This window comes from Molossus molossus, unplaced genomic scaffold (assembly GCF_014108415.1).
Source record: "Molossus molossus isolate mMolMol1 unplaced genomic scaffold, mMolMol1.p scaffold_m16_p_22, whole genome shotgun sequence".
NCBI classification, from domain to species: Eukaryota; Metazoa; Chordata; class Mammalia; order Chiroptera; family Molossidae; genus Molossus; species Molossus molossus.
Window position 1 is genome coordinate 14,645,494 of NW_023425358.1, and position 24,776 is coordinate 14,670,269.

The 24,776-nt window shown below is 43.0% G+C and overlaps 2 protein-coding genes across 2 annotated transcripts in view; one reads left to right on the forward strand and one right to left on the reverse strand.

Moving 5' to 3' along the window:
* SIAE (sialic acid acetylesterase) overlaps window positions 1–13,226 on the forward strand; it is a 39,459-nt gene extending 26,233 nt beyond the window's left edge. The window contains exons 6-10 of the mRNA XM_036276647.1: window positions 1,187–1,296; window positions 1,856–1,989; window positions 9,082–9,239; window positions 10,736–10,931; window positions 12,929–13,226. Of these exons, the coding sequence (XP_036132540.1) occupies window positions 1,187–1,296; window positions 1,856–1,989; window positions 9,082–9,239; window positions 10,736–10,931; window positions 12,929–13,180 (850 nt within the window). The 3' untranslated portion in view covers window positions 13,181–13,226. The remainder of the gene's footprint in view (window positions 1–1,186; window positions 1,297–1,855; window positions 1,990–9,081; window positions 9,240–10,735; window positions 10,932–12,928) is intronic.
* A 3,672-nt stretch (window positions 13,227–16,898) lies between these two features.
* TBRG1 (transforming growth factor beta regulator 1) lies at window positions 16,899–24,703 on the reverse strand. Its single transcript, XM_036277167.1, has 9 exons — window positions 24,406–24,703; window positions 22,708–22,778; window positions 21,838–22,070; window positions 20,934–21,070; window positions 20,496–20,642; window positions 19,850–19,947; window positions 19,485–19,595; window positions 18,931–19,073; window positions 16,899–18,252 (listed from the first exon to the last, which is right to left on the reverse strand). The coding sequence occupies exons 1-9, from the start codon at window positions 24,553–24,555 to the stop codon at window positions 18,107–18,109; spliced, it is 1,236 nt and encodes a 411-aa protein (XP_036133060.1). The 5' UTR covers window positions 24,556–24,703; the 3' UTR covers window positions 16,899–18,106.
* Between the last annotated feature and the right edge of the window lie 73 nt (window positions 24,704–24,776).

Here is a 24,776-nt window from a genome sequence, read left to right on the forward strand (position 1 = left end):
TTTTCTTGATAATAATTATAGCTAATACTTATGAAAGCTTTATGCTAGAAAATGTTATAAGCAGTTTATTATATAGCAACCCATTTAACACAACAATCTCTTGAAATGTAGATATATTAACGTACTGTGGGTAAAGATACAAAGTCTGAGAGAGCTTTAGTAACTTGCTCATGGATGTGATGAGTAAGTGACAAAGTCTGGTTTCAGTGTCTGTGCTCTTAACCACTGTGCTCTATTGCTGATCAGAATACACAGTGTAGCAGGAAGACGAATATACATGTAATCAAAGAAATATATAGTATAGTGATTATGAGCGCACCTCAGGAAAAGCTGGGTCAGGAAGAATAGCTGGTGGTGGGGTGGGTGTTGGAGCCCGGGCTACTTAATAAAATCTCAATACTCATACTAATGTAGAGGTTACCGATACGTGAACTGCTTTCACAGACAGTGTCTCATCAGTTCTGGGAAGGCCTTGGGAAGAGGGTGGACTTGAGCTCTTGGTGTAGCTGGTAAAGGTGTACCTGTGTGAAGACATTCGATTCTGGAGCAGAGAGAATCACCCGTGGTAAAGTAGGAGGAATCTGAAGCCAGGCTTCCCAGGTCTCTGAGGACATGGAAGGACAATTCCAAGGGTGTGCGAAAGAGGGTATAAATCCATACAAGTCTACAGAGAAATTTAGGAATGTGTTGAAAGCCTTAAAAAAAAGGTGTCTTTTGACCCAGCAGTCTCATTTCTAGGAATTTGTCTTAAGGAAATACTTAAGTCTGTATGGAATGATTAAGCTATAGGAAAGAAACTCATGGCATTGCTTATATAAGCAAAAAGCTTAAAACAAGCCAAGTGTCTATTCATTGAGTACTAGTTAAATAAATTTATTGCCTGTTTAAGAGACACATAATAAAACATTTCTTCTCTCTGTGGTTTCAATGACCTTATCTGGAAAGTGGGATGGCCCACTCTGAACTCACAGAAAACTGACTGATACACGTATCCTGGAAGAACCTGGAAGTGAACTTCAGAGACTATTCACATGTTTACGTGTGAAACAGAGTGGTTCAATTTCACTCTGTGTTGCTTTCATCAGAAGTTCGCCCCGAGTGAGAGCTGGATAGACACCCAGCTCAGGGATCTGCATGGGATCAGTCGCCAGCTCTCTCGTAACATCCTGTATCTTATCGATTTCAGGTTCATTTTATCTGATCCTGTCAGTGGTCCCAGTGAACACTCTGTTCTCTGGAATGCCATGATCCATCCACTACATAATATGACTCTAAAAGGTGTGATATGGTACCAGGGTGAGTGTTCAATTTGCTATTTCTCCATTGTATCAGTTAGTTTTGCTATATAACAAACCATCCTAGAATTTAGCAACATAAAACAAAAATAATTTTATTTAGCTCACTACTCTGTGTCTAGCAGGGTAGTTTTTCTGTCTGGGCTTCTTTGGCTAATTTCTGCTGGGAGCTGGGATCTCTTATGTGTCTTTGGCCACATTGTCTGATGTCTGGGTGGCTTAGAATGGTCCCTCTTTCATGTGTTGACTGGGAGCTATCTGCTGGGGTCTCACGGTTATCATGTAGCCTTCCATCCTTCAGCAAGCTAGCTCAGACTTATTTATTGTTTACATAACAGTTTCAGGGTTCCAAGTGTATCAAGAGAGAGCAAACTCCCAAACTGAAACACTCTTCAAGTCCGCTTGCATCATGTTTGCTGATGCCCCTGTTGGCCTGAGCAAAGCTAGTCCAGAGAGGCAGGGAGGCACCGTTCCTAAGGGCATGGATAGAGGTTGGGGAGTGTGGTGTTGTCATTTTTGCATCTACTCCAAACTCCTCTTACAATGTGGACTGTTTTTAGGGGAGTCCAATGCAAATTTTAACAGAGACCTATACAATTGCACATTCCCTACACTCATTGAAGACTGGCGTCAAACCTTCCACAGTGGATCTCAGGGACAGACAGACCGTCTCTTCCCATTTGGATTTGTTCAGGTATGTGTTGATGGGAGGAGGGTTTAGGGACTGTGCTATGGGAATGTGCTGTTGAGATCTCTTTCCTGGAATTCATATTTCCTTTATCACCCTCATAGCCACTGGTCAAGAACTGAACGTAAGACTTCATTCATCTCTGTTCATCGATGAGACAATTAAATCTTTTAAAAAAGTTAATAACTAGCCCGGCTGGTGTGGCTCACTGGTTGAGCGTCGACCCATGCACTAAGAGGTCACCAGTTCGATTCCCAGTCAGGGTACATGCCCAGGTTGTGGGCCTGATCCCCAGTTGGGGGGCATGCAGGAGGTGGCCAGTCGATGTTCTCTCTCATCGATGTTTCTATCTCTCTCTCTCTCTTCCTCTCTCTCTAAAATCAATAAAGGCAAAAATATTAAAACAAAAAAAGTTAATAACTAACTAATATTTCTTCCTATTAAAAAAGCATTATAGCCCTGGCCAATGTGGCTCAGTTGGTTGAGTGTTGTTCTGTGCACTGAAAGGTGACAGGTTCGATTCCTGGTCAGGGCACATGCCCAGGTTGTGGGCCTGACCCCAGTGGGGGCATGCAGGAGGTGGCCAATCGATGTTCTCTCTCATTGATGTTTCTGTCTTTCTCTCCCTCTCCCTTCTCTCTCTCTCAAAGCAATAAAGAAAAATTTTTTTAAAAAAATATTATTTAAAAATTACATGTTTATTGAACAAATATTAAAAAGATAAGCTAGCCCAACTGGTGTGGCTCAGTGGTTGAGCATTGACCCATGCACCAAGAGGTCACCAGTTCGATTTCCAGTCAAGGCACATGCCCAGGTTGTGGGCCAAATCCCCAGTAGGGGGCATGCAGGAGGTGGCCAATTGATGTTCTCTCTCATCGATGTTTCTATCTCTCTTCCTCTCTCTCTCAAATCAATAAAGAAAAATAAATTTTAAAAAAGATAAGCTAAAAACATTTATAATTCCACAGTCCAGAAATAAGCAGACTTTTCTGCTCATTACTTTTGAAATAGGATTCATATCATAACACTTTACCATAACTTGCTTTTGATTTCTCATAATGTCATATTGTGAACATTTTTCATGCCAAGAAATATCAATTTTAGGCAGAATTTATTATTATAGAGTATTCTGAAATATGGTTATATTATGATTGATTTAACTAGTCCTCAATAGAGAGGCACTTAGGTTGCTTTAAACATTTTGCTTGTATAAGCTGCGGCATGTTTATATTCCTTGTAGCTCGCCCTGGCCAGTTTGGCTCAGCGGTTAGAGCGTCAGCCTGCGGTCCAGAGAGACCCGGGTTCGGTTCCCGCTAAGGGCACGTACTTTGGTTGCAGTTTGTCCCCGGCCTTGGTTGGTCGTGCGGGTGGCAGCCACTCGATGTGTCCCTTCACGTCAATGTTTCTCTCTCTCTCTCCCTTCCTCTCCCTCCCTCCCACTCTATCTGTACAAAAAAATGGAAAAAATATCCTCGGGTGAGGATTTAAAAAAAAAAAGTATATTCCTTGTAGCTAAATCATTACATATATGCTTAATTATTTCTATAGGATAAATTCCCAGAAATCTAGCTTACTAGATTAAACTGAATACTTAAAAAATATATTTTTCTTTATTGATGTTAGGGAGAGAGAGGGAGCTAGAAACATTGATGAGAGAGAACATCGATTGGCCGCCTCCTGCACACCCCCCACTGGGGATCGGGTCCACAACCTGGGCATGTGCCCTGACCGGGAATTGAACTGGCGACCTCTTGGTGTGTGGGTCACTGCTCAACCACAGAGCCACACCAGCCATGCTAAAATGAATACTTTTTAAGGCTCTAAACATGTTCCCAAATTTCTCTATAGAAATTTATGAATTTGTATAAATGTATACCCTTAGCAACAATGGGTGAGAATGTTCACTTCCCCATACCCTCCCTGATGGTGTTATCCCTGCCACTCCTTAGAGTGAACCTTGTTCTCTCACCCCAGGCCAGTACATATGCTCTTTGCCTGAAATAATCTTTCTCTCCCATACTTTCCTAGCTAATTTTAGTTACCCGGTAGGTCTCAGGCTGGATATGAGTTAGATTGCCTTCTGTGACTAACCAAAGTCTGGGTTAGGTGTCCCCTCCTCAGATGGGTGATCCTGTAGCACTCTCTACTGCCCTGCTTACTTACATGTAGATTGCACCCATGACTGCCTTTCCCGGATCACTTTTATATCCCTAATACCCAATCGGTTGACACTTATTAAATACGGCCCAGCACATGAATAAAGAATACATCAAGAGAAAACCTACTTTTAATTAGTGGTAACTTGTCAAAAAGATTCTGCTCTCAGCCTTGTCTAAAAGAAATAAACATATTTAACAAACTTCCTAATTGCCTTGCCCTCTAAGACCTAGACTTTTTAGGAGGGTGGTAGTTCTGACTTTGCTGGAACCTAGGAAATTAAACAAGTAAAATGTTATAAAAACAAGGCCCAGCTCACAACATACTGATGAAATGGGCTTTAGTATTTGAATTGGACATGATACTTCCAGATGGCTGCCTCTGGATGCCTATGGATTCTTCCCTCCCACCATCCGCCCACCTCCTCTACCTTGTCCTACTTCACCATACTTTTTTTGGATAAAGATTTTTATAGACACTCTTTGCACTTATAACTACTTTACAATAATTTTTTTTCTTACATTTATTTTGACTTTGAAACAAGATTATTCTGCTCGTTATCAAAATAGCAACTCTTATCACCAGTTCTGTGTTACTGTTGGTGGAGACTGCATTTGGATTTTGAGGTACTTTTTTTGTCTCTTAGCTGGGGTTTGTGGTGATTTAAATGTGACTTCAGCCACAGCCGAGCACTTATGATGTGCTGTGAGCTGTGCGACGTGCAAGAACAGCATGAGTCAGAGACCTTGTCCTTGCACTTGGGCCTTACAGTTTAGTAGAATCCCCTTAGCCTCTGGGCTTTAACTTTACATCATCAACAGAAATGTGGTTACATGTGGAAATCTGAGACTATAAGCATCTGCCTTCAAAGGGAAATACCAGATCGAAGCTCCCTTCAGATCAAAGCTAGTCTGTCAGGCTTCCAGTCCCAGCTCTGACACTTCTTTAGCTGTATGATTTTGAACGAGATATCAGACTTCCTTGTTATTTTAAGTATTAAGTGAGTTTAATCCATGTGAAGCCTGGCACATGCCAGATAATGTTAGTGTTTGTTTTTATTAATGAGAGAAGTCAGGAAGTCTGGAGGGACAGTTGGTCTGTAAGGAAAGATGAAGTGTTGGGTTTGCAATGATGGTTGCAGTAACTGGAGCACAGTTAGAGATGAAGGACCCAAGGTCAGTGAGTAGACCAGGGCCAGACACAGGTGTCAGAGATTGTTCGTAGAGAGGTGACCTGAGCATGGTAAGGAAAGAGAACAGGATGCCAGGGACAGGTGTCCCCAGGACTATGCTTTCTTTCTTTTTTAAGAAAATTTATCTTTATCGTCGAAAGTATTACCGATGTCCCTCTTCTTTTCCCCACTGACACCCCCTCCCCACTTCCATACCCTGGACTATGCTTTCTTAAAAGGGGTTTGGAGGACCAGTGGAACAGACTGCAAACTACAGTGTGCTATTTGTAAAGTCCTCTGAACGTGGCCACCTTTATATTCTTGAGTTATTCTATGCCTTCATAAGCAGCAGTATTTCTACTAGTCACCATGGGACACTGAACAGCACCCTGCTATGATCTCAGGTTAGGAAAAACAATTTGGTTGTGGAGTATGCTGGTGCCCCCATGTGGCCAGTATGTACTAGTGCAATCAATGAAATGGAATGGAGAATTGCTGCAGGAATTCTCAGCAAAACTGCCATTTTGAGAAAACTTCCTTAGTATGAGTGACTGTTGTTAGCGTTTCTCCCTGTTGTGCTTCATGCTGGTCCTTACCATAGGTCTTTCTGGTGGCTTTGTTGCTGTGATCCCTATCATGGCACTGACCTGTTGAACATGTTTCTTCTTTCAGTCTTCTGGGTGTCGTGTGGGAAGAAGCAGGGTGACTCACGGATCTCTTTATCCCATTTTTTAGTTTTCATGAGCTTCCATTGTGAAGCTTTAGCACCTTTTATCATTTAATAGATCAAAGCCAATTTGCATTAGAGATTTTAATAAGAGAATTGGAAATACCGCCTACATTTAATATCATACCTGTCAACATAAGGAATGCCTATCCCTCTCTGCGTGGCTCATTTTGGCTGGAATATCATCTCATACACCAAAAGGTTGCAGGTTCGATCCCTGGTCAGAGTGTGTATGGGAGGCAACCAAGCAATGTTTCTCTCTCATTTTGATGTTTCTCTCTCACTTCTATATCTTTCTCTCTCTCTCTCAAATCAATGAACATATCCTAGGGTAAGGATTAAAAAATAAAAGAAACATCCAAACCTGTGGAGAATTTTATGAATTTATTTGAGCCAAACTGAAGACAATTTCTGAGAAGCAAAATCTCAGTGGATTGAGATCCGCTCCAGAGAAGGGCAGTTTTGCTGCTTGTTTTATGCATTAGAATAAAAGGAGGAGATGTAAGGAGAGTTACATGAAATTCATTAGTGGTACGGTAAGGAGGTGGGAGAAAGCAAAGAGGGTAAGTCTCTAGGACTGGATAAAAAGTAAAATGGAAAGACACATACTTCTTTTACATTGGTGGGTACAGGATAGTTAATAATTAACTTTTATAGCACCCAGAGATGGTATTTGGGGAATAAGATAATGTTGAGGGGTTCTGTGGTCTCCTCCTGGGGTGCGGTAGGTGTGCCATAAGAGGTCTGGAAAAGGAGATTACTGTGACATTTCAAAGGGATGTTATCTTAGATGCAAAAAGATAATAGGCTAACGGCAGGTAAAGATTGACCTTTGTCAAAGAAGCTACAGGCCTAGGACTGCACTACCCGCCATGACTCATTTTTGGTTAGGAAGACTTATGTTCAGACCATCCTAATAGGTTACTTTTGGTCTCTGAGTTTGCAGGGCCCACCATGCTGGCCTCCCCTGAGCTTGTCAGGTTTAGTATGTGGCCCCTTGTTGGTCTACATACCCTTCATTCCATATCTTTTCTGCTACTATTGCAGCCTCTCCAGTGTTTTCCTGATGATTTTCTAGTCTTTCTGGAACAACTCAAGGAGCAGGAAATGTCATCTGTCCAAAGCTTCACTTGGCCACATCCGTAGGGATGATTGCAGGTGTTTCCTGGGCCATGAGAGTGAGAGGCTGGGAGGAATAGTCTGTTCCTAATGCAGTTCCTCTGATGGGGACAGACATTTTACAGTGACCATGTGGTTGTTTACCCAGGCTGTTTCTCAGTTTCCGGTTTGACCTACTGTTAGGTCATGGTTTATAAAGAGAGATCATAGGTTGATGCCTCTCATTGGCTGGAACTAGGGCTAAGAATGAGGTACTGTCTAAAGCAGAGAACAGGGTGATACAAACATCAGAGAAGGAAGGAAGGAATAGTGGAACCACATGCACTGTAGTAATTTAAAGAACTTTTCTGGGAGCTTCTGTCCTTTGCAGGAGTAGGGGTCTATCAACTTTGAATCTAGATGAAAGCAAATCCTATGTACTCAGCATGTATACAGAATCCATGACTTAAAATAACATTTATTATTATAGCTCCCGTGTCTGGGTAGCTGGGGGTTGACTGATCTCGGCTGAGCTCCACTGGGTACTTTCATATCTGTGTGGGTCAGCTGGGGGCTCTGCTGCAGACCAGGCTTGGCTGAATTGGGTTGATGAGGCAGCTCTGTTCCCCAGCTGTCATCCTTCTCTCGAGAGGAGTGGGCTAGCCCTGGTATATCATTCTCACAGTGAAAGCAGAAATGTGAAACAGTAAGTGGAGCCATGCTAGGTCTCTTGAGGTCCAGGCTAGGAACTGACACACCATAACTTCTGTTTCATCCTTTGGCCAAAGCAAACCACATGGATAAGCTCAGAATCAAGTGGTGGGGAAATATACCTTTTCTCTCTCTTTTTTTTAAATCCTCACCCGAGGACATTTTTTTTTTTTTTAATTTATCTTCAGATAAAGCAGGAAGGAGAGAGGGAAGAGAGAGAGAGAGAGAAACATCGACGTGAGAGACACACATCGACTGGTTGCCACCCACATGACCCCAATCAGGGCTGGGGACAAACTGCAACTGAGGTACGTGCCCTTCGCGGGAACCAAACCTGGGACTCTGGTCTGTTGGCCAACGCTCTAACCACTGAGCCAAACTGGCCAGGGCTATACCTTTTTTCTTAATAGGAGAAACCATAAAGCCATATGACAAGAGGGTGTGGATATAGGACGGTATTAAGAATTTGGATCTTTGATACAATTTGCCCACACACTCAAGGAGAGATTGCTTTTTGCTTTCCTATAAAGTGCCTAGCCCTGTGTTATATACAGATGTGTCCATTACCTATTACTTGGCAACAAACTACCTCAAAACTTAGTGTCTTAAAACATCAGCCATTGTTTCTGCTCATGATTCCATGGGTTGGCCAGCTGGTCTCAAGTGGGATGGTTCACCTCTGCTCTCTGTGGTATTAGTGGGCTTGCTCATGTGTCTGCAGTTTGAACGGAAGGATATAGAATTCTTACGACTGGCCCCTCTGCTGGGGTTCCTGGGACTACCTATCCCCTTCATGGCCTTCTAGTGTCCAAGGCCCCTCTCTCTACATCATTCCTCCAGCAGGGTAGCCAGACTTTTTACCTGGCCACCAGGGCTCTAGGAGAATGAAATCAGAAGGCAGGGGTCTTGCTGCAACAACTGGAAAGCTGCACAGCATCACTTCAAGCATTCCCCTGTTCAGACAACTGCGCAGACGCAGCCTAGGTTCCACGGAGGAGACAGACTCCGCCTGGTGATGAGAAGGGTGGCAGAGTTACACTGTGGCAGGTGGCATGAGAGGGATTCGGCCACGGCAGTGAGAAGCTCTGTAAATATTTGTTGAATTAACTTTCGAACAAATGAGTGAGGTGGAACGAGGCTATGCTTGTGAAAAAGACGCCAGTGTAGGATTCTAATGCAATAAAATTCTGGTGCAACAAATGGTGAATGGTAATCACATTTCTCTACTTTCTAGTTGTCTTCATTTTTGTCTCATGCAAACTCAGATGATGGATTTCCCCAGATTCGTTGGCATCAAACAGCAGACTTTGGCCATGTCCCCAACCTAAGGATGCCCAACACTTTCATGGCTGTAGCTATGGATCTCTGTGACAGGAACTCACCTTTCGGCAGGTATGGGTGCTTCTTGGGCTTTGCTTGACTAATAATAATAATAATAATAATGTATGTTCCTTTTCTGTGGCCTTCACTGTGATGTTCACTTGTGAGGAGGGAGAGCGTAGATGGTCTAAGGGTTGGACCCTAGAAGCATTATCTACAGTCATTTACACCGGGATGCGCTGTAGTAATAGAAAAGAACCCTCAACATGTCAGTGCTTTGATGCAACAAAATGTACTTCTTGCTTATGCTACATGTCCAAAGGTCAACAGAGAGGCTTTGCCATCATAGTCATTCACAGATCCAGAGAAATAGAGGCACCAAGTCTATCTGTACTTCCACAGTCACCTTAATGTCCCACACTGGCAATTAAGTGCTCTCCCTGGAAGCAACACAAGTCACTTCTGCCCACATTGCATTGGCTGAAGCAGTCATGTGGACACGCCCAGCTTCAGGGAGGGCTGGCAACGTGCTTCTCCCACGGCCTCAGAGGAGGAGCAGTGGAGTATTTGTGAGTGGCCCCTATGACTACCACAAGCTAGCTGTAGGGCACAAGAGGCTTTCAATGCAGCCCAGTACACAATGTCTGGATTATAGTAGGAACTTGAACTAATGTTCGTTTATTTATTTATATTTTTTTCTTTATTGATGTTAGAGAGAGGAAGGAAGAGGGAGAGAGAGATAGAAACATTGATGAGAGAGAACATCGATTGGCCACCTTCTGCATGCCCCCCACTGGGGATTTGGCCCACAACCTGGGCATGTGCCCTCACTGGGAATCGAACCGGTGACCTCTTCTTGGTGCTTGGGTCGATGCCCAACCACTGAGCCACACCAGCCGGGCAATGTTTATGTATTTTTGAATGAATGAATATTTATTGCATGAACAAATAGAACCTGGAGGGGACCAAGTAATGAACAGCTGGTTCAGATGAAACACAGGATATGTTGGTTGGATTAGTTTTTTGTTTTTTTTTTAATTTTTTTTCTTTATTGATTTTTAGAGAGAGAGGAAGGGCAGAGGGAGAGATAGAAACATTATGAGAGAGAACATCAGGCCGCCTCCTGCATGCCCCCCACTGGGGGTTGGGCCCACAACCTGGGCATGTGCCCTGACCAGGAATCAAACTGACGACCTCTTGGTGCATGGGTTGACAACCACTGAGCCACACTGGCTGGGCTGGAATAGTCTTATGAGTTAGCTCTCCTTGGTTAGTTCTGATACCCACCTTCCCTCCCTCTTTATCCTACCCCTTCTCTCCCTCCCTTTATTTCTTTCTTCCAAGTCATCTGTTATTTCAGGGTTTCTAACCCATAGAAAGCCCAGAGCCTCATCTGTGATTACCATTCACCATTTTTCTTAAGCTGACTAGCCACTGATCAATGACTGTTAGATTCAGTCAACATTATTTTCACCTTCTTAAAGGGTGCTTTGTTATCTCCTTTTTTAAAAAATGTGGTTATTATTGAGCTCAAACCCAAAATTCTCTACTTGTGGCTTATCCTGTAGCATCCACCCTCGAGATAAACAGACTGTGGCCTACCGGCTGCACTTGGGGGCCCGAGCTGTGGCTTATGGTGAGAAGATGCTGACCTTTGAAGGACCCTTGCCCAAGAAGATAGAGCTCTTGGCTCACAAGGGACTGCTCAACCTCATGTATTCCCAGCAAATCCTGGTGCAGAGGCAGGATGACAAGATATTTGAGGTGAGAAGAATTGCAGAAACAATAAGGGTTCCTCTAAATCTGGGCCTCAGGATTTCCTCCACAGTGAGGCCCATCTCTTCAATTTAACGTGACTATGAGGCAGGGCTTGGTTGGTGGGGGCTGAGTTTGTCTCAGAGGGGCAAATAAGCAGCTTTTAATCCATTTACTTAGATCAGCGATTTTCAACCTTTTTCATCTCGTGGCACACATAAACTAATTACTAAAATTCTGCGGCAAACTAAAAAATATTTTTGCCAATCTAAAAAAAATATAGGTATAATTTTGATTCATTCCACACTGGACAGCTATTGCTGTGTTGGCTGTTGTCATTTTTATATTTGATAGTCTAAAGGAAAAGAGATCAGTGCCCCTGACTAAATACTCAGGTATTGCATGTTTTAAAAATTCTTAGAGCACACCAGTTGACAGTCGCTGGCTTAGAGACAATTTTGATGCACAGGACAATCAAGGAAGGGAAAATGAGTCCATATTAAAATGGTATTCCTTTTGTATTTTCCCTCCCAGGGCAACTGTCTTTGCTCTGGGCAGGGCTTGCAACTTTATCTGTAGGTTACCTATTAAAAGGACCCTTGTTCCAGAATATTTCCCTCATCCTTGGATGTCTCTTTTCTCTTAAATTCTGATATTCTTTTGAGTTTAGTGTCTCCTTTAAGAGGTTAAGCTTGGTGATTTTTAACTTAGTGTGAATTTATATAATGAAGCTACTTTCTTCTAATGCCTAGCAAGGATCATTCTACCGCAGAACTGGGGCTATTGATGAAAGAGTTTCTTTTAAGAGTCTCCTGTGGTAGGGGGTGGAGGTGGAGGCATTCCTAGGTGGAACGTTTACACAAGTCTGGGAACCAAGAGGCCATTAGGCTACAGTTGTGGTGTATGGAAATGGAGCACTGGAGATGAAAGAATATCTATCTATCTATCTATCTATCTATCTATCTATCTATCTATCTATCATCTATCTATCATCTATCTATCTATCTATCTATCTATCTATCTATCTATCTATCTATCTATCATCTATATTTTTTTTATCCTCACCTGAGGACACTTTATCTTCAGATAGAGCGGGAGGGAGGAGTGGGGGAAGAGACAGAGAAACATCAATGTGAGAGAGACACATCGAGTGGCTGCCACCCACACGGCCCCTGTTGGGGCCAGGGACAAACTGCACCCAAGGTATGTGCCCTTAGCGGGATCCAAACCTGGAACTCTCTGGTCCATGGGCCAAAGCTCTAACCTCTGAGCCAAACTGGCCAGGGCGAGATGAAAGAATATTTAAAACAAACTTGAATCACACAGTTTATCTAGAGCAGTTTCTCCTCTGGAATCCTAACTACAATGCCTACTTGCCTCAAGTGCTTGGTCCGTGCTTATGCCACTTAGCTTCTGGACACTGGGTTTTAGGGGAATTCTAGCCCCCAAGAAGTTTCTGCATTCTGTGTTCTCCACTTTAGTCAGAATCTGGCAGTCTGTCCTTCATCTGGACCCAGAATCATAGTTGTGGTCAGGTCAGAGTTTAACCTTTGGACACTGGATCATTTATGTTCCTTTCCCTGGATTGCTGACCTGAGAGAGGCTTATTATCCAAAACTTCTTTGCGCCCCTTCTTCATTCCTCAGCTCCTTGGGAGTGCCAGAGGGGAGCAGCAGCTGGATTGCTTGGCTCACTCACATTCCTGCTTTGCCATTTGTGGGGAGGGTGACAGCAAGGATTCGGGGAACCTTCCCCAAATGCTGGATGTCATTGTGCTTCCTTGTCTCCCTCAGTAATTTATGCTTTGTTGATTTATGTTATTACATGAACATTTGTTATCAACCTGTGGCTGTGTTGACCAGCCCAGGTTTGCTCTGGTTATCGTAGGAAGTGGTTCTTGGCTAAAAGTGGCTTTCTCTCCCTTAGGCTGTCTGAAAAAGCAGTTCTGAGCCTCTAGAAATTCTTCTACCTGACCTGACCCTTCCTATTTATGACTCTCTTATTAGATCTCATGTTGTCGTGACCATCAATGCAAGTGGCTTCCAGCGCCCATGAACACTTTCTCTACCCAGAGCCTGGCCCTGAATATCAGTTCTTGTGACGGCGCCCTGGTTGCTCTCCGCTATGCCTGGACCACATGGCCTTGTGAATATAAACAGTGTCCCCTATACCACCCCAGCAGTACCCTGCCAGCTCCTCCCTTCACTGCTTTCATTGCAAACCAGATGCTTGGGTATCACAGCAAGGCTGCTAAGTGATTTAGTTGCAGTATGGTCATATCTTAGGCACAAGCAAATGACCAAAAAAAATAGGTATATCATTTTGATCCATTCACACCAGACGGCTATTGTTGTGTTGGCTGTTGTGATTTTGACAATCTAAGAAAAAAGAGGTCAGTGCCTCTGACTAAACAGTCAGGTATTGCATATTTTAACAATTCGATTTGGGCATTAGGAGTTTAAATGATGACAATCACGGCTTTTATTTTAATTTTTTATTAATTTATTTTTGTTATGTTTCTACCCCCCCCCATTGACCCCCCCCTCCTCTCGATCCTGCAGTGTTGTCTGTCTATGGATATGCATGCCTGCCTATGTTCTGTGGTTTATCTCTTCCCTTCCCTCCCTCCAACCCCCTCTTCGAAGGTTTGTCAGTCTGTACCCTACTACTATGTCTGAGTCTATATTGTTCATCAGTTTGTTTTGTTCATTATATACCACAAATAAGTGAGATCATGTGATATTTGTCTTTCTGCTTGCTTATTTCACTTAGGATAATACTCTCCAGGTCCTTCCATGTCGTCTCAAAGGATAAGAGATCTTTCTTTCTTACGGCTGCATAGTGTTCCATTGTGTATATGTACCACAGATTTTTTTATCCACTCATCTATTGACACTTGGGCTGTTTCTACATCTTAGTGATTGTAAATAGTGCTGCTATGAGCATAGGGGTACATATATTCTTTCTGATTGATGTTTCAGGCTTCTTAGGATATATTCCTAGAAGTGGGATCACTGGGTCAAAGGGCAGTTCAATTTTTAACTTTTGAGGAAACACCATATTGTCTTCCATAGTGGCTGCACCAATCTGCATTCCCACCAGCAGTGTACTAGAGTCCCCTTTTCTCCACACCCTCGCCAGCACTTGTTGTTTGATGATTTGTTGATGGCAGCCATTCTGGCAGGTGTGACAACCATGGCTTTTAAAGGAAATTAACAAAAAACCTTGTTGGACAGTTCCCAGCTAGCACTGGGCTGTTTCTGTATTCTGAGATGAGCCAGGGCTGGTAAACAATGAAATGCCTACCTTTTGTTCTCTGGTTAGGCTGGTGCCTATATTGGACTCAGGCCAGACTACAAGCACATTGAACCTCGATGTCATTCACTTCCTCATGCTTGGGAGTGAAACATCTAGCAGGCCTACACGGCCTCGACAGTTCTTTCACTACCCTCGTTTCCACAATTGTAGTGTAGGGGACAAAGTGGTAAAGGTTTCACTCTAAGCCAGAAACAACTCTGCTCTTTCGGGCTCAACAATGTGAATGTTGACAGCTAACAAAGCACAACCATGTGTAGGCATTTGGGGAGGTGCTGAGGGCCAACCTTAGGAATGAAGAGAAAAGGCGAAGTGCAGTGAAGACACTCAGGCTGCCAGCAACTGGAGGTCTGGGGGAATCACAAGCTTAGAAAAATGTGACACTGGAGGTCACCAAGAGGCAAACAGATCATTGGAGTTAAATATAAATCTCAGGCTCTCTAAAGGTAAGAGTTTGAACTACCAAAACGAAGAAAATGTGAGGCTGAAAGTAAAGCTACATGATAAGCATTTAGAAAAAGAATGCTTACGGGATAAATATGAAAGAGGGCTTTCGTGTGTTAAGAATCATATGCTGTTTACTGGTTGATTAAAAACAACTTACAGCACCTGATAATTGTGTTGTCTATTAGTAGTTAGAAATAAAAGTATACAGTCATGCATCGCTTGACAGGGACAGTGTGAGAAATGTGTCATTAGATTTTGTCATGCAAACATCACAGAGTGCATGTACACAAACTTACATGGAACAGCCTATACTACTCCTGGGCTATAAGCCCATAAGCATGTTACTGTACTAAACACTGTAGGCTGCAAGCAGTTTCAACACAGTGGTATTTGTGTATCTAAACATACAAGAGGTACTTAAAGATACAGTGTAAAGGATAAAAAGTGGTACATCTGTACAGGGCACTTGCCATTAATGGAGCTTGCAGGACCGGAATTGCTCTGGGTGTCAGTACGTGCTGAGGGAATGTGGAGGTTTAGGATATTACTGTCTCCACTTAAGCTACTCTAAATTTCCATAACAATGTTTTTCTTCAATAATAAATTGACCTTATCTTACTGTATTTTACTTTATAAACTGGAAATAGCTAAGAAGTTCAGGTTCCTTTCATCCCCAATAATCCAGTGCACACAGTGTGAAAAGTGAGGGATACAGAGTAGATATATTAATGAAAAGTCATATAAAAGTTAATTTATTTTTTTAATCCTCACCTGAGGACATTTTTGCATTTATCTTCAGATAGAGCAGGAGGGAGTGAGAAAGAGAGAGAAACATTGATGTGAGAGTCACACATTAACTGGTTGCCACCCACATGACCCCAACCGGGGCCAGGGACAAACTGCAACCGAGGTACGTGCCCTTAGCAGGAACTGAACCCAGGACTCTCTGGTCTGTGGGCCGACACTCTCACCGCTGAGCCAAACCGGTCAGGGCAAAGTTAATTTATTTTTAATGGTTGAATAATTTAAAACATTCTGTGGGAACTCAGCTTATTTCCCAAATGAAAGAACATTTTACTGTTTGAAAAGTAAAATTTATAATCACTGTGGATGATTTGGATGCCAACAAAGAGTGTAGGGAAGTAAGAATCACTCCAAAATTCATCATTTGGAGAGAAACACTTAATATTTTGGTGAACAGTCACTTGATTTGTTTGGGTTGTATTTTACACTACACTGAATATTATTTTGTCATCTGTGTTTTTCACGTATTCTAGCAAAATAATTTTCCTATGTAAATTGAATGTAGATTTAGTGTTAAATTTTGTGGGACCCTTTTTAAAAAATTTATTTTTATTGATTTTTTTAGACAGAGAGAAACATCGATGTGAGAGGTTGCCTCCTGCACACACCCCAACTGGGGACTGAAATGGTGACCTTTCAGTGCCCGGGATGATGCTCAAGCAACTGAGCCACACCAGCCAGGGCTGGGAGCCCTGTTCTTTAACCATTTTCCCATTAGTGGACATACAGGTTTTCCCAGTTTTTCACTCTTATATTAATACTGTAATGTTGTACTTGCAAACATCACACTACACTTTATTTTCTTAAGGTCCTTAATGTGTTAACAGATTTAAGGATAAATATATTTAAATTTTTGATACCTACAGTTTTACCCTCCCAAAATTTTGACAGTTTTTATTCCCACCAAGGTATAGTCCAATTTTTTATCTTTCTCATTGATATTGCATGTTGTCAAATTTAAAACATCTTTAACAATCCAGTAGATGAAAAAATATTTCAAGTATAATATAGCAGTATTTTTTAAGTTTTTAAAAATAATGATCCATAGGAAAAACATTTGACATTCATGCATCCCCATACATGTGACTGCATGTGTGACATTTATATAAATACATATATACACACTATAGTTGCTACCAAAGCTTTGATCTTTTGACATGCAATGCATTTCAATATATTCTAATTATTTTATTTAAGATATACATCTTGACTCCCTAAGTTTAAGGACAACAAATGAGTTATTTCTGTTCTAGGAAAACTACAAAGTGAATACTCTTCAATAAGAAGAAACTGCACACTAACTTATTAAAATTATTTTTAATGTCTTAAAATGAGGCTCTCTTTTAATGTGTTTTACTCAAGCTGTAATAGAATAGAAAGATATTTTCTATATGATAAAAGCAGCATATATCATTTCTGTAAGTACAGATATATTCAGGCAACTTAACAAAGGTAAAAGAAAAATATTAAAACATTAACAGCTTTGAGTAATACCCTTTCCACCCTTGATTTTCCATAATTTAAATTATAATTAACTTTTGCACTGTAAAAGCCATATAAACTTATAAAATGAATGTTACTTGCTTCTGATACTTTGTAGTGACCAGTGTGTGGTGTGCTCTGAACACCACCCAAGCCCCTCCCTCCGCTGGCCAGATTCATCCCTATAAAATGTTAATCCCATTTGCAGTGTCCCTGAATTGTAGTCATGAATTGTAGCACTAACGATCCAGTTCTCACCACTCCCTCCCCAATCTGCTGCTTCTGGGGTCCTTTTGTTCCTGCCCATTCCAGCCAGCCCTAGTACTAGGAAGGATCCTCACTGCCCATCCAGCCAGCTGCTGTGGAGCGGTGGGATGAGGTGATGTGGTAAAGCCATAAGTAGGGTCCAGACAATTCAGTTGCACTGAATGCAGAGGTATGTTATCACATGGTTAATGAAATGAAGGGTAAGTCTGTTATGGAGGCTGAGAGCCAGTCCCCAGTCATATCTAGATTTGTGTTATAGTTTCAAAGTACTTAATTAAAAGCACATTCTCCAATAAGAAACCACAAAGAAGATGTAGAAAGTGTTAAAAGATAACTTTCTGATCTTCTCAAAGGATATGTGAAATGTGAAGAAATGGATGAAGTGTGCCTTGGGCTGGACTCTCCAGCTTGGGGATGAGCAGGGTGTGATTTTGGTGATGCTGACACAAAAATAAAACAGCCACTTCGGGTGCAGGGGCTGGGACTTAATATTCCTCAAAGCAGGATCAGAATCAAAAGGGTAGAAGGTTATCAGAATCTTAGTCTTTCATGAGTCAGCAGCCATCTCTCATGCTGGTTAATAAAGGACGTAAGTTTACTCTACCTGAGGCAGAGTGAAGCAAAAGAGATTATATCCCAATGACAAGATGAAAATAAGCAGAATTGTCAAGAGAAATTTATTACTAAAAATAAAGTAGGTGAAGTTTTTCTCAGGGAAAACTGTCAGCATGGGAACCTCCATGACAAAATGGGTTAATTTAATATTTTCTTCACTTCTAAATTGCTGCCTTCTCTCTCCAAATACTTTAAGTTTTAGTTTAAGTTAAAATCATCATGATGAAATGATGTGGCATCTGATCCCGTCTTGTTCAATCTGAAGACTGCACTGGGCTACACTGCGATGGAGACTTCAAGTGCTCTAGGTGATCACTGACCAAGGGTTCATGTGTCAGGAACATGGGTTGGTAAGATGACACAAAGGCTGTGGACTGAAGTTCCGGGAGGTCCAAGGATCCTAGGGAGAAAATTCCTCAAGTTCCAGTGTTGCCTGGAAAGACTGATCAGCTACATACACATTCTTTCAAATCCTTAACATTCTTGTATCTGTCAGCCCAATTTCACCCTTGTTTGATGAGACAGGACAGATACTCACTTTTACAATGAAGATATTTACATTCACTATGGCTGAAATAGATTAACTGACTTGCCTAGGGTTAGGTAGTATATCAGGCAAGGAGTGAGAATTTTAATTTTATTATCTTATTTCCAGTTCAGAGCTCTCCCTATATGATCCCAGTGTCGATCCCCTGATTGCTCCATTTATGGTAGGGAATCCATGGAACAGAGCCATGACCTGATCCCCTTTACCCCACTTGGAACCTTAGTCCTGTACAGTAAACTCTCCCTGAAGTTCTGCTTAGGTCTTAACTTCAGTAGAAAATAGAAACCGTAGTTTCTCCACGGGCCCTGTCTTACTAAAACCACAGCCATGCCCTGTGACTGCGGTGAGGACTGCTGGAGAGCTATGCACGGCAGCAGGTCCTCCTGGCTCAGGACTCTCCAAGGTTAGGGCAGTGAAAGCTTGTACCACTTACTGCCCAGACACATTTGGGATACTCAGCTATGAATGAAGAGGGGAGGGGAGCCTAAAAATGGTCAATATTCAAACCAGAAAGGTAAAGTTAAAAGATACCTTGTAGAATGGGATCATTATGACCTTCATCAAAGGTCTGTCTCTGAAAGGCTTCAAAGCTCACAGCTGCATCATTCTCCAGCGGTCCTTGGGGCAGCTGCCCATCTCCAGGTTTGCACACATCAAATTTCACCCACTGGTAACTGCAAGACCAAAGGGAATCATTATCAAGAGTGTCTGCTAGCCACAACCCACTCTTACCTCCAAAGGAATCAGGACTTTTTTTTGTAGATCCCTCTAATATATTTCTAACAACATATTAACTTAAAAAAAAACCCCAACATTTAAAAAGGCTTTCTTAGTGACACACTGTTCTTTAGGACTTCCTTTTGCTATTATGGTTCACAGAAAATGATAATTACAGTACAGCTGGGTACTGGCTTCTGCTCACTTGTCCAGAGGGCTAAATCAATGCCGAGGCACAGTAGTTAAGGAGCAAGCATGCTCTGTGCACAGAGGCAGCTCATTAAGTGTACGAATGAAAAAAACAGTTTAGGTCTCTGGGTCACTGATCATGGAGCTTCTCTCAAGGGAATGGATTTAACCACACTTACTTGACACATTTTCGAGCTCCTGGACAACTCTGGATCAGGTTGTGGATGGTTGGATGAGAAAACCCAAAAAAGTCAGCTCCAGCTGGAAGCAGGTGAGACATTAGTTTCCCCCTACACAGGAGAAGAATTGTAATTCAAGAGCTTAGAGGGAAATGAGAATGGGTTTAGGGACGGAATGTGGGCATGAATACCCAGAGTAAGCTTTCTTGATTTGTATACCCTGGAGACTAGCTGCTGAGACATCTGAAGGATGGAGGAAAGCATTCTACAAAATAACAGCTCCCTGCTCATTAAAAGCAAGAGAAAAGGTCTCACTGTACCAAAGTGATCTTTTTTGTTTGTCTTCAAGCTGTTGGTCAACTTACATAGTAGCACTTATAGCCTTGAGTAGTTCTGCATGACAGGCATTTGCAGAAGAACTGACAATGGCATTCTGAGGGTCATCTTCAGGAACAATTTCAAACTGAGAAAGATAAAGGAGCCATGAGAGCAATTTTCAAGGAAAAAGTAATAGAGAGAAGGCATACTACTCCTGTAACTATTCTTCACTCTGGAACTTGAAGCTGATATATACCATACTAGGAGGGAGGTACAATTTCTTACAGTGCTGTTAAAAATCCAAACAAATCAAAGAAAACAAAGTCCTTGACTATTTCAGTTCTATACTCCTGGCTTGATTGCTCTCAAGTGGTCAACACGTAACTGGTTACATGCCTTTCCAGACTCCTTTCTATCCACTTACACCTGTAAGTACAAATGCAAATGGCATCTTAAAAACAAACAAAATCATTCTCCGTATGTTCTCAAAACAGCTAAGAATATAGGCCATTTTGACTGCAAAACCCCATTTCAATTTTTGAATTGCAAAATACCTTGACTATTTGTAAAGATAAACTGTTAAATCAAAATTACACTTATAGTGAGGAATTTTTGTAATAAGTGCTACCTAGCCAACTTAATTCCTTGACCAGTTTTCTATAAAGTTCAATAAATTTTTGCAAAGAAAAATACCTGAGGTTGCATACCACCATCCTTGATCTGACAGGTATATAGACACTTTTGGTCTGGGCACTTCATGCTGGCATATATTCGAGTACTGCAGTAGCCCACAGGGTAGATGGCACTCTCGTCATGGAAGCCAGGTCGGTCGGTGATGATCTATAAAAAAGATTCCCCCAACCCGCAATTGAGATCACTGGAGAATTTACAAGTCCATGGACCATAGGTAGCCTTTGGAACCACTTTGGGGCTGCAAAGAGTGACTCAAATCACACAGAAAGAGTGTAGGCTATGTTGCAGATAAAACCGACCTGGTTCCCAGGGACTGGAGATTTTCTGGGGTTGGTCTGGAACAGCAAGGGGTTGCTACTAATGGGAACAGGGGGGGAAGGCTCAACCCCATTCCCATGTTTCTGATTCTCCTCTCTATATATCGCTGGTCTCACTCACCTCCCCCAGGCTATATACTGTTAGACCCCCCAGTCCGATGGGGAACACAGGCCGTCCTGAGGGATCCAGAGCAATGGGCTGAACCAGCTTGCGAGCACCTCCCTCCATTTTCTTTTTCTTGGATGTTTTCTTCAGAACTGAAACGCAAATCTGGGGTCATCCACTTTAGGCCCCTCCCAATGCTCAGGGGAAGGGAAAACTTTACACATAAGTGCTAAGAGCAATTAGCCAATCCTGATTCTACACACACAGGCACATGGGCCTTTTCCCCAAAGCCCTGAGTATCTTTCTAACCCACCCACCTAGCAGTTACCAATTTTAATATTATTGCTTAGGACCTAACACCTTATACTTAAGGTCTTTTCTTCACTTTTTAAAAAATATGTATTTTTATAGATTTTTTTTAAGAGGGAGAGAAAGAAACATTGATGTGAGAGAGAAACATCAATTGGCTGCCTCCTGCACGCCCCGCCTGGGTTCGAGCCCGCAACCCTAGCATGTGCCCTGACCGGGAATCAAACAGGGATCTCTCAGTCCATGAGAGGACGCTCAATCCACTGAGCCAACGGGCCAGGCTTTTAAGGTCAGAAATTTCCCAAGCAGCAGTGTGCTCTAAAGGCCACCTAGGTCATTTCCCTGCCTCGAGGAAAAGACTGAACTGAAGGCAAGCCAGAGAGTTGGGGATAGGAAAGAAGGAAGCCTTAGCCTTCTCCCTTCACATCTGACTGGGTGTAACGAACTCCTTCAAAGTGGCTCTGATACACTCGTTTTTCAAAGGCTATTAGGGCTGCTTAAGGACGAGATGAGAGTTTAAGTGTATCTGTGGCCGTCTGTGTCTATCAGTTAGTATCAGTCTTTGTCAACAGTTGAGCCACTGGCACAACTGATATCCCCTCCAAGGTACCTTCCAGTTTGTTGTTCTCTTTGCCTTTTTCTTTTTTCTCCTTCTTAGATTTCTTCCCAAATGGTTCCTCAGCCCCAGTGCTAGGCCCAGAAATGGGCCCAGCTCCCTGTAGAGTTCCCACAGAGCTGGCCACACCGTAAGTCAGGGGCAAAGTGGAGCTGTGAGAAGGAGCTGCAGCCTGTACTTCCCCTTCAGTTAGAGCCTGAAGTTGGAGAAGCTTCTTTAGCAAGTACCTGAGGTTGGGAAGGAAAGGAAGCAGATGTATGGACTTCCACTTTATCGTAAATCAATACTTTACTTAAGTACTGGGAAAAGCCAGAGCTATATAATAAGATTATTATACTCATAAAAATAAGATTCTTATTGAACCCTGAGAATAATGAAGCTCCAGAGGGTAACACTCAAGGAGCCAAGGATAAAGAATTGTAGTGTATCTCTCTGCATTGGGAGGGTTGTTCTACCTTGATGTTGGAAGGTGTTAGGCTCCTGAAGGACATATACCATGAATTGCATACACACCCACACACGCACACACGCACACACTGTGCTTTGCACAGAGTATAGTACATACTGAATAAATATTTGTAGACTAAAGAGTTTCTTTTATAATTGTGGAGCTATAATTAGATTACTTATTCACTGCGGCAAGAGTGCTGTCTCAGAAAGATGAATAGAGACACTGTCTCATTACTATGATCCAACATGATCTGGGTAAACGGGAACCAATACCACAGGTTGTGAGTTTCTCTGTACCTCATCAGTGGTTAACAGGCTGTGCAATGCACAAAAATACCACTGGAGAAAAATCCCTAGAGCAATAATACCATATCGACCACCAAAACTTCCAAACACAAAATGAAGTCAGCTCACCGTCTTTCTTCTTTTGCTTTAAGAAATTTTTCCTCAAGACGAGCAATCTCATCACAAATAGCAGCATTTTCCTTTAAGAAAAAAAAATTGAATAACATAAAATGAATAAGAAATCAAAGTATTTTGCTAGGAAGAAACGTTATATTTAAAACCAGACAAGTCTTTATTGCTAGATAAGGAAGAACTAGTCTACCTTGCAAACTATAAAAAAAAAACCTAGAGGTAACAGTAGAGTCAAGTTCTACTATGGATGGAGTAATTACAGAATTTATCAAAACTGGGGTACCTTTGAGTAAAAAGGGGGCACTATTAATGATAACGCCAGAACAACATGGTAAACTAGAGCTGTTCTGGGCAAACCAAGATGTGCAGTCATCCTACATAGGGTAGCCTTTAACAGAGAAAAAGTCATACTGCTTAAATCCATAGATGCTTAAACTCAATCCTCATAAATCTGAGGAATATCCATTCCCAAGTACTTTCACTCTTGGGGAGCTTACAAAACCAACCTAAGTCAAAGCATCTCGTGCAATATGAACCTTACAGAGAAAAACTGGATGGAACAAAATGAACTCCAGTATGTACAATTCTTAAACTTCATAATCTACTTATTCAAGTACTGTCTGTCTTTACTGATGACTCAGTCTATTTCCCAAGCATCAGTCCTGAAGGGAATGGCTCCAATCTGGAAGTTCCACAGGTGGGACCCCAAACTCTAGAATGTTCAAAACAGTAGCCCTTTTCATCATAAAACCTTTATGTAGGACTTAATGGAACCAAAGTCCTTCTAATAACATAGGCTTCAAGCTTTATGTGCCTTTGACACGTAGGAAATAAAAGAAAGGTATCAACTCCTCTTAATTCTACTATTTTTATTTCTCCCCAGTGCGCAGAGCAAGTGCTAACTAAGTGCTTTGGGAATGAATGTGCTAATTTCCAAACCTTTCCTGATGCTTCCAGAAAAGGCTGGGAGAGTTTCAAGGTTTTGGTAGAAAGAAGGGGTAAGGTGCTCATTCAGACACGAGAGGACCTCTGAGGACTCCTCTCTCTACTTCCACGCACTGAGGCAAGCTTGAGCCGGTGGGATCATTTTAACACAAAGTGTGGCTGGCAATCCATTCATTCAATAAACCCAGTGCCTCTACAATAAAAGAACGGCTGGAATACTTGGGAGACTCCACAGGGGTTAGAAGGGGACACATCATTGAAAGCTCATGGATGCATCTGTTTAGGGAAGGGGTGCACGGGTGCCTGGGAAATAGGCTGGGTGGTGGAAGTAAAACAGAAACTCGAACCAGGGCGTCTAAGTTGGTGCCAGGGCTCAATACAGTGCCCTTCAGCAAATCACCTCTGGGCTTCAGTGTTAAACACAGGGCCCCCTTCTCAGGGTTCTCTCGAGAATCAAACGCATTTCCAAGAGTTTTGCGGTAATAACGATAACGGCTAAAACTCACGGCCACATCTTCTGGGCACCAAACACTTTCCCATTTAACAACCTCGCGAGGTAGCTATGCGCGCTCCCAGGCAAGAAGCGGACCACAGAAAAGCTGCGCTCTGTCCAAGGACAGACACGCGGCCGCGAGGAGCGCCGCACGCCGCCGGGGCGACCCCCACCGCGCCCGCCTCCGCGGAGGGGCAGGAGGGGGCAGGCGCGGCGCGCCCTCGGGGTGGGGAGGGGCCGAGCGGCGTCAGACTCACAAACACCGTGGCTTTGGCGGCTTTGCGCAGCCGCAGGTACTTGAGCCGGTACTTCTCGTTCTGGCTCCTCTTCGGGAGCTTTTTCATCCCGGCCTTGGCGGTCGGCGGCGCGGCCCGCGGCGAGGGGGCGAGGCCGCCCAGCAGGCTCATGGCCCGGGCCCGCGGCGGGGCCTCCCGGGCTCGGCGGGCATCGGCGCCCGGCCGAGGGGCGGCGGGGCGGCGGCGGCTCTGCGCTGGCGGAACCGGGCCCTGAGGAACCGACCTCCCCAGAACGTTCCCCGCGCGCGCGGCTGGGCCAGAAACCCGCGCTCGAGCCGGAGCCCAGAGCCTCCCCGTCCTTCCGCGGCTCCTCGGACGTAACGCTGCCCGGA

Excerpts from the sequence above, each read along its gene's own strand:
- TBRG1 (XM_036277167.1), bottom strand. The coding sequence starts at position 24,555 with ATGAGCCTGCTGGGCGGCCTCGCCCCCTCGCCGCGGGCCGCGCCGCCG. Across the intron at positions 19,948-20,495 it reads ATGGTGGTATGCAACCTCAG|TTTGAAATTGTTCCTGAAGA; the intron begins GTATTTTTCTTT and ends TATCTTTCTCAG. Across the intron at positions 18,253-18,930 it reads TAATGATCCCATTCTACAAG|GATCCTTGGACCTCCCGGAA; the intron begins GTATCTTTTAAC and ends TTTTCTCCCTAG.